Source organism: Hemicordylus capensis, chromosome 16 (assembly GCF_027244095.1).
Source record: "Hemicordylus capensis ecotype Gifberg chromosome 16, rHemCap1.1.pri, whole genome shotgun sequence".
In the NCBI taxonomy this organism is placed as follows: domain Eukaryota; kingdom Metazoa; phylum Chordata; class Lepidosauria; order Squamata; family Cordylidae; genus Hemicordylus; species Hemicordylus capensis.
The window spans coordinates 14935505-14944303 of NC_069672.1; the positions used below are offsets into that span (position 1 = coordinate 14935505).

At 52.3% G+C, this 8799-nt stretch overlaps 1 protein-coding gene across 1 annotated transcript; it reads right to left on the bottom strand.

The window, feature by feature from the left end:
- Positions 1 to 4957: 4957 nt before the first annotated feature.
- Positions 4958 to 7808, bottom strand: LOC128338566 (somatostatin-1B-like). The gene is made up of 2 exons (XM_053281231.1): positions 7615 to 7808; positions 4958 to 5640 (listed from the first exon to the last, which is right to left on the bottom strand). Exons 1-2 carry the CDS (start codon positions 7714 to 7716, stop codon positions 5416 to 5418), a joined length of 327 nt encoding a protein of 108 aa, XP_053137206.1. The 5' UTR covers positions 7717 to 7808; the 3' UTR covers positions 4958 to 5415.
- Positions 7809 to 8799: the final 991 nt, after the last annotated feature.

An 8799-nucleotide genomic window follows, 5' to 3' on the forward strand; every position in this document is an offset into this window, starting at 1 on the left:
AACTCCGGGAAGAGCACCGGCATGATTATATATATATATATGGTCTCAAGTTCCGTCCCTGGCAGCATCTCCAAGGTAGGGCTGAGAGAGACTCCTGCCTGCACCCTTGGAGAAGCCGATGCCAGCCAGTGTAGACAATCTTGAGCTGGGTGTTTTTGGGGGGTTGTTTTTTTTGCACATTTTATATCCTGCTCGTCCTCCAAGGAGCCCAGAGCGGTGTATGACATCCTTAAGTTTCTCCTCACAACAACCCTGTGAAGTACGTTAGGCTGAGAGAGAAGTGACTGGCCCAGAGTCACCCAGCGAGTCTCATGGCAGAATGGGGATTTGAACTCGGGTCTCCCCGGTCCTAGTCCTGCACACTAACCACTATGCCACGCTGGCTTGGATGGACCAAAGCCCTGGCTCAGTCGAAGGCAACTTCCTCTGCCTCTGTGTCAGCCCCCTGGAACCCAAAAGGCTGCTCAAAGGAGGGCAGTTCTATGGATTTGAAGTTGTTTTTGGGCCACTTTCTCAGGTCTGAAGCAGAGGCCTGGGTGAGTGGCAAGGGGCTAATGAGAGCTGATGGGTTTCCATGGGGGCACAGTAATGGAGCCCGAAAGATTTGAGAGCTATCCTTTCCCCCTGTCTGCGGCCCAAGCCCCTCAGAAAGGCCTCTGGAGTGTGTAATTGCAATTTCACACCTTCAGGAGAGAAGATTTCCTGGAAATAAAAAATAATAATAAAACAAAGGAGAGAGACAAGAGAAGAAGAAATGTCACAGGCGAGGATGAAGTGCCCTCGAATTTTCAGCTGCTAATGGGGAATTCACACTGCAAATGGCCGCACATATCCTGCTCCAGGGCGTGCTGGGTGCTGGGTGCTGGGCTGCTAAGAGCACCCATCAAACCAGAGCAAACGGGCCCAGTGAGCTTATTCTGAAACTCTGGCCAGGTTTTTACGATTCGGGGAGTTAGTCTGAGGTGCGGCCAACTACGATTCAGTGCCGTGCATGCTCCTGGAAGCCTGAGTTTTTGCTGAGCAGGGCCCCACCTGGTTTTCTTTTGGATGGGAGACTACATGTGCAAGCGCTGTAAGGTATTCCCCTTAGGGGATGGGGCTCAGTGGAAGAGCATCTGCATGGCACGCAGAAGGTCCCAGGTTCAGTCCCTGGCAGCATCTCCCGGTACAAACATAGGCAGCTGCCATATACTGAGTCAGACCCTTGGTCCATCTAGCTCAGTATTGTCTTCACGGACTGGCAGCAGCTTCTCCAAGGTTGCAGGCAGGAGTCTCTCTCAGCCCTATCTTGTTGGAGATGCTGCCAGGGAGGGAACTTGGAAGCTTCTGCTCTTCCCAGAGCAGCTCCATCCCCTGAGGGGAATATCTTGCAGTGCTCACACTTCTAGTCTCCCATTCAAATGCAACCAGGATGGACTCTGCAGGGAGCAACACCCAGAGGGGGGGCATGCCTTCATCCCTTGGTTGTGTGACTTCCCAGAGGCATCCAGGCACTCACGATTAACCTATGGAATTCTCTGCCACAAGATGTGGTGACAGTCACCATCCTGGATGACTTTAAGAAGGGCTTAGACAAATCCATGGAGGACAGGTCTATCATTGGCTACCAGTCTGAGGGCTACAGGCTATCTCCAGCTTCAGAAGCAGGATGCCTCTGAACCCCAGTTGCAGGAGAGCAACAGCAGGAGAGAGGGCATGCCCTCAGCTCTTGCTTGTGGGCTTCCCAGAGGCATCTGGTGGGCCACTGTGGGAAACAGGATGCTGGACTAGATGTGCCTTGGGCCAGATCCTTGGACCCAGGGCTGTTCTTATTTTATTTAATTTTTTATTAGAAGCATTTAATATACCGCCCACTCCAAAGACTCCGGGCGGTGTACAATGACATGTAAATAAGGTGACATTAAAATTTTACAATCAAAAATTACATTAAAAATGCAAACTAAAATAGATAATGGAAAGGAAATGTTCTCAAACTACAGAAGTTATTTGTTTATCGAGAAGTTATCCCACCCTGCACAAAAAAATGGTCTGCCTTTCTAAAAACTCTAAAAGAAAGCAAAACATGTGCCAACTCAGTGAAGAAAACTCCGCATTGGGTGTGTGTGTGTGTTCCTGATAAAAATTCCATTTCCAAGTGGCCACTCATTTAAAACAAAAAACAAAACCAAAAAAACCCCAAACCATTTTGGACCATCTGGGCCCCATTTGCGGCGAGAAGGCTTTTCATCTATTCTCATTAGACTCTTCGCCCGAACGGGGGTGGAGGAGGCAGACCGGGGCTGCTGCCCTGCTTGCAAGTCTAAGGAGTGCCATATGGGGACTCTAATCTATGTTAACAGGCATCAGAGGGCTAAATTGGGAGAATAATGGGCCGTCCTCGGCGTGGCAGCCGCGATGAGGCAAGCTTCAGCACCGATTTGTCAGAGGCAATTTCTGGCCATTACGGGGCTGCTCAGCGGAGCCCAACAGACAAGCGCAAAAGATTAATCCGACACCAGCAAGAGTGATGGTCAGGCCGCCTTTTGACAATCTCCTTCCGTTCCATCCCTGATGGCCCGTGTCAGAGAATGCATCCTGCCCTTGCTTCTCTAGGGAAACAAATGGAAAGGAAGCTGCCTTATACTGAGTCAGACCTGTGGTCCGTCGACCTCGGTATTTCCAGCACTGACTAGCAGCAGCGCTCCACGGTTCCAGGCAGGAGTCTTTCCCTGCCTTACCTCGAGATGCTGCCAGGGATTGAACCTGGGACCTTCAGCATACAAAGCAGGCGCTCTAAAACTAAGCTACAGCCCCATCTCCAGGAAAGCTGGCTGTCTTATACTGAGTCAGACCCTTGGTCCCTCCAGCTTAGTGTTGTCTGCACTGGCTGGCAGCAGCTCTCCAAGGTTTCAGGCAGGCTCTCCCATCATGCCCGGCCGTTTGCAAACTAGCAGCTTTGCCCATCTTCTCGGCTCTTCCTTCCAAAGTGGTTTGTGATCAGGGATGCCCTGCAGTTTGGATTGGGTTTCATTCCCAGTAGCTGAAGAATTATGGGGAACTCAGCCTGCCTTCCACCTCCACTCCATCCTGCTGTGTCCAGCAGCTGCAGAACTTGGCCTATGAGTCAGACGTCTCCCTTGAGACCCCTCCTCTGTGATTCCGCCAAGCCTGCCCCTAATTCCAGCAGCAACCCACCTCTCGGCAAGGGGCACATCAGCCCCAGGTCGGCTTGGGTTTTCCGCTCTGCCAGAGAGATCCGGAGGCATTTTCCACTCTGCCAGCTCCCAGCGGTCGGCCAACCTGTTTCCCCCCGCACAGCTCTTGAAGCAGATCCGTGCACTCTGCCAGACTGTGGCTGGAGTCCGGATACACCAAGTGTCAGAGGGAAATTTCCATAAACGTAACTGCAAGGGCAAACTGCCCTCTGTGACTCCCCACCTGTCGGTCTGTGCCCCCCAGGGGCTCTAGGGCGCTTGGTGGACAGGGTGGGAGAGAGGACGTGACGGGGGGAAGAATTACTAGACCATCACACATGTCCGCTTTTTGGACATTGTAGGGATGGGGCCATCGCTCAGTGGAAGAGCGTCTGCTCTGCATGCAGAAGGGTCCCCGGTTCAGTCCCCGGCAGCATCTCCAGGTAGGGCCAAGAGAGATTCCTGCTGCTGCCAGTCAGTGTACACAACACTGAGCTCAGTGGGCCAAGGGCCTGGCTCAGGAGGCCGCTACAAAGGTTCATCAGGAGCATCCTTTGCTCAGTGGTAGAGCTTCAGCTTTGCATGCAGAAGGGTCCCCGGTTCACTCCCTGGGAGCCTCTGCAGGTAGGGCTGGGAGAGACTCCTGCCTGGAACCTTGGAGAGCTGCTGCCAGTCCGTGTAGGCAAATCTGAGCTGGATGGACAAAGGGTCTGACTCAGCATGCAGCAGCTTCCTATGTTCCTATGACTTTTGGGCCTGATCCAGCTGGATGGTCCTTATGTTCTTATTTCTTTCCAGCCCCTAGCTGGTGATTTGGATTAGAGTTATGGTGCAGAGGAAGGGGAGTCCACACCATGGCCCTGATAAAGTTGTCCCCACCCGGCTACTCTTTGTCATGCTGCATAAAACATACAGGCACAATTGGGCTGATTCTTTCACTTGTCCCGATCCTGTCCTGAAACTAGCACGGCCTGTGTGCTTGCTGCTGCACCCTTCTCTCCCCTTCCCAAACCGTACACCCACAAATAACGTTTCCTTTTCCCACAAAGGCAACGCGAACATTCTCCAGCCTGTTCTCTCCCCGTCAAGACCCTCCGTCAACCGGAAGCCTCTCAGGCCACGAAATGCCACCAGTGCAGATGTGTTGACCTGGAAGAGAAGGAGAGGGGGCTTCCCCGGTGCTTTGCATTCTGAGCCGGGCTTCTGTCACTCTGGCTTTCCGCGCCGTTCCAGCAGAGTCGGCCGCAGGGAGACACTTCCTTTCCACTTAGAGCGGCGTGATGCTTCCTACGCCTCTGCTCTCCTCCTGTCCTAATGTGCAAGTGAGCCAATACAGGAGCCTTTGCTCTTGCTTAAGGCGCATTTCCCTTTTGGCCCGCTGTCCATTGACTTGATGAGGCATCATTTGCTGCAAAAGAATCTGGCAGCGGGGTTGTCCTCCCTCTGGGTGGGGGCTGCTAGAGATTTGCATGACAACTGCCCCCTCACCCCCCCCCCGGTTTTCTGCAGAAGATTATTCAAGAATGACCGAGACAGAAAGTTTTGTGTGTGTGTGTGTGTGTGAGAGAGAGAGAGAGAGGTGTGCATGTGCATGTGAGTGTGTGTGTGAGAGGTGTGTGAGTGAAAGAGAGAGATGTGTGTGTGAGATAGAGGTTGTGTGTGTTTGTGTGTGTGACAGAGGGGTGTGTGTGTGTGTGTTGCTCTCATCCTGCTGTGCTCCCCTGAGGCTAAGCAGGCCTGCCACCGATTAAAACTTTGAAAGACACACAAAAGAGAACCACACGGGCATTTCCAAGGCGCCTCAGGACCATGCTTTTATTTGTGAATGGGACCCTCACCAGACCAAAGTAGGAATCACTCCACAAGAAAAAGAAACCACAGACGGGCAGATGCTACTTTACAATGGCAGGTCGGAGGAGTTTGTCATACTCTAACGAGAGCAGGGGTGGCACGGGGGGCGGGGGGGAGAGGGGTCGCGGCCAGCTTTTGGCCTGGGCTGGCTCTCTTGTCTGTCCCTTGTACAGCCGGCTGGTCTGCAGAAACCAGCAAGCCGCCCTTCCCCGGCTCTCCAGACCATGGAAAGCACCAGCTGGCGATTTCTGCACATCAGCCTCTGCTCAAGGGGCCGGGAGAGGCCTGGTTGGTGTCTGGCCACCAGTTGACAACCCGACACAGCAGCAGGAGGCGAGTCAGAGGGCCCGGATCCGAGGCCTTAGAAGCCGGGGCGGGAAGCGGGGTGGCATTAGCAAGCACTGAAGGTTTTCCAGAAGAAATTCCTACAGGGGGCTTTCCGGTCTCGCTGAGTGATCTGGGACAGCCGTCCCAGCACGGAGTGCTCTTCCTCCAGCCTGCTCTCCATCGAATCGTCCGATTCGGAGGATGCCGTGGCGTCGTGGCCCATGTCCACCCCGTCCAGGAGATCTGCCAGCATTTTCAGGACGAGGCCTTTCCGGGCTTTGGTTTGCTCCTGGGGTCAGAAAACAAGAGAAGGGGAGGGGTTGGGATGAGAGAGACGGAAGACAGTGAGGACTCCTCCTGTGCTGGAGAGCATGAGTACACAGCAGCACAGCAGGATAGGTGCTGCACACAGTGAACATGCTCCGATTAACTGGGCACAGAAGTATCTCTAAAGGTGGCTGTTCTCTTATATTCTGCAGAGGAAGAGCCTCTGCTCTGTATGCGGAAGGTCCCGGGTTCAATCTCTGGCAGCATCCGCAGGTAGAGCTGGGAAAGACTCCTGCTGGAAACCTTGGCGAGCTGCTGCCAGTCAGAGCAGACAATCCTGAGCTAGAGGGACTCAATATAAGGCAGCGTCATATATAATACGAACACAAATACGACGGATATTTTTGTACCACTTTTCAACAAGAGTCCCCAAAGCGGTTTACAGAGCCATAAATAAATAGAGATGGCTACCCTGTCCCCAAAGGGCTCACAATCTAAAAAGGGAATTTAAGACAGACCCCAGCCACAGCCACTGGAGCGATGCTGTGCTGGGGATGGGTAGGGCCAGTTGCTCTCCCCCGGTTAATAAGGAGAATCACCACTTTGAAAAGGTTTCTTTTTTGTTCAGTAAGTAGGGGAAGTTAGCAGGAGATATACAAGTTACATCTTATATATAGGAAGCTGCCTTCTACCAAGTCAGATGCTTGGTCCATCTAGTTCAGTATTGTCTACCCAGACTGGCAGCGGCTTCTCCAAGGCTGCAGGCAGGAGTCTCTCTGCTGAACCATTCCTATATAACTGTTCCTGTTCATCCACTTTCCTATATCTTTCCTATATCTCCACACTGCAAGAAGCTGCACCTGTTGGTCTTCTGTCTGGTGTTTTTTTTTTTTAAAGGACCACAAGAGCCCTGCCAGTAAAACAAACAAATAAATCCCATAAATACTCCTTTGAACTGCTGAATCAGTTTGAATGGTAAATCAAAAGTGTTTTTTCCCCCAAGACCTGACTTGGATGACCTCCGGTCCGAATTTCCCGATCAGGATTTAGACAGAAAGGCTCCAAATTGGACATCCTGCTCCATTAGACAGCAGTGCTTTGGAATAAGCGATAATTCCAGTGGTGGCACCAGGAAAAATTACTGGGGAAAGGGCACAGAGGAGAAAAAACTGCATTTCTAGGTGAGGGCAAGCTTTGTCCCTGGTTTGAATTTCTGATAGAAATTTTCTATCAGCATTTCTGGTGCATTTCACGTCTGAGCTCCAGCTTAAGAACAACATTTTCCCCAAAGGAAGTCCTATTGACTTCTTACGGAGTTCACTCTCAAGAAACCATACTTATCTGAGCCTTGTTTTCATTTCCCCTCTATGATCTAGTCATGGGGGTACACTATTTTTGGGGGGGAGAGGTACTTGCCCCCTTGTTCCCCAATGGCAGGCAGTGCTGATGAACATCCTTTCCAAGAGGACATGCCTTGAAATAAATATTCTAGGACCCTGTCTTCTTTCCCCTCTCCTCTTTCCCTTCCTTCTGCCTTTCTTTCCTCCTCCCTGCTTTCCTCCCTCCCTCCCTTCCTTCCCTAGATCTTCTGTCCTCCCATTCACTCTGCATTCAGCTGCCTGTACAAAATCCACTCCAGCCATCCCTCTGAGCGCACCTTCTCTCCTCTATGCTTACTTCTCTCCTTGGCCCATTTGTGCATTCAACTCCACGTTTCTCCTCTTACCTTTCCTCTGATTCGCAGGACCCACTCTTCCCTCCTCACTCCATCCCTTCTCCAGCTGTCCTCCTCTTTGCCCTCCTTTCAGCCCTGCTTGGCTTCATCCTACCAAACCTTGTTCTTGTGCACAGAAAATGTGCCAGCCAGCACCTGAAAACGCCCGTTGAAGGAGTGTCTGCTTGCTTCAAAGATGCAGATGCTCCGCATTCCCATGCCCCCCACCCACCCACCAGCAAATCCCGGCTTCCAGAAATATTGCCGTCCTCTTTGACTCACCAGGCTGCTCAGTCCTGAGAACTTGTCCTCTCTGGGCAGCGCAGATGCTCTGATGCTCCAGATCAACAGCAGCGCCGCTGTGAGCCTCGCCACCAGCTGCATGCTGACGATGGGTGTCTCTGGGAGCTCCTTGGATAAAGACGGGAGGCGGAACTTCCCCTTGCTGCTCGCTGACACTGAAGGGGGCTGCAGCCCCTTTTATCAAGCCCTCCGCCTGCAGTGGAAGGTGATGCAGAGAGTCCAATCCCTCGCCCAAGCCAATGACACTTGGGGGGAGTGTGAGGAGACGCCTCCTTGGGAGGTGAGGGGGATGCGATAAACCAGAAGAGCAACAAGCCCAAGGGCAGGCCAGGAATCAGTGGCGGAGGAAGAGGACAAGGATGACCGATGGCACCTCTTTCAGCCTCTTCTGAAACTAATCCAAAGAATTCACTCAGCTTTCAGAAAGGAGTGGAAACTGGTCCCTTCAGCACATAGATGTTATCCCCAGAATGGCCCCATCCCCTAAGGGGAATCTCTTCCAGTGCTCACACCTGTAGTCTCCCATTCAAATGCAACCAGGGCAGACCCTGCTTAGCAAAGGGGACTAGTCATACTTGCTGCCACAAGACCAGCTCTCCTCTCCTATCTGAAACCTTGGAGAGTTGCTGCCGGTCAGTGTAGGCAATACTGAGCTCAATGGGCCAAAGGCATGACTCAGGAGGCAGCTGCAAATGGTTGTCAGGAGCATCCTTAGCTCAGTGGAGGAGCCTCTGCTTTGCATGCAGAAGGTCTCCGGTTCAATCCCTGGCAGCATCACCAGGCAGGACTGGGAAAAGACTCCTTTCTGAAACCTGGGAGAGCCACTGCCAGCCAGTGTAGACAGTACTGAGCTAGATGGACCAAGGGCCTGACTCAGTAGAAGGCAGCTTCCCATGTTCCTGGCGCATGGTATTGTGTTGTTGTTGAGGATCTCTTTTCATTCACCCTTAATAAAATGCTGAAGGGCAGACTGTAGGTTGGCTGGGCTGGGCCTCTCCTGCTTGGCTCCCGGCTCCCAAACAATCCCCTGCCAAATGAGCAAAGAGGCACTTCTAAAAGTGGCGATTCTCTTTATTAAGCAGGGGGATGTATCAGTATCCCCCTCCAATGGCTGTTGCTGGTGTCTGTCTTGTGCTCCTTGTTTAGATTGTGAGCCTTTTGGGA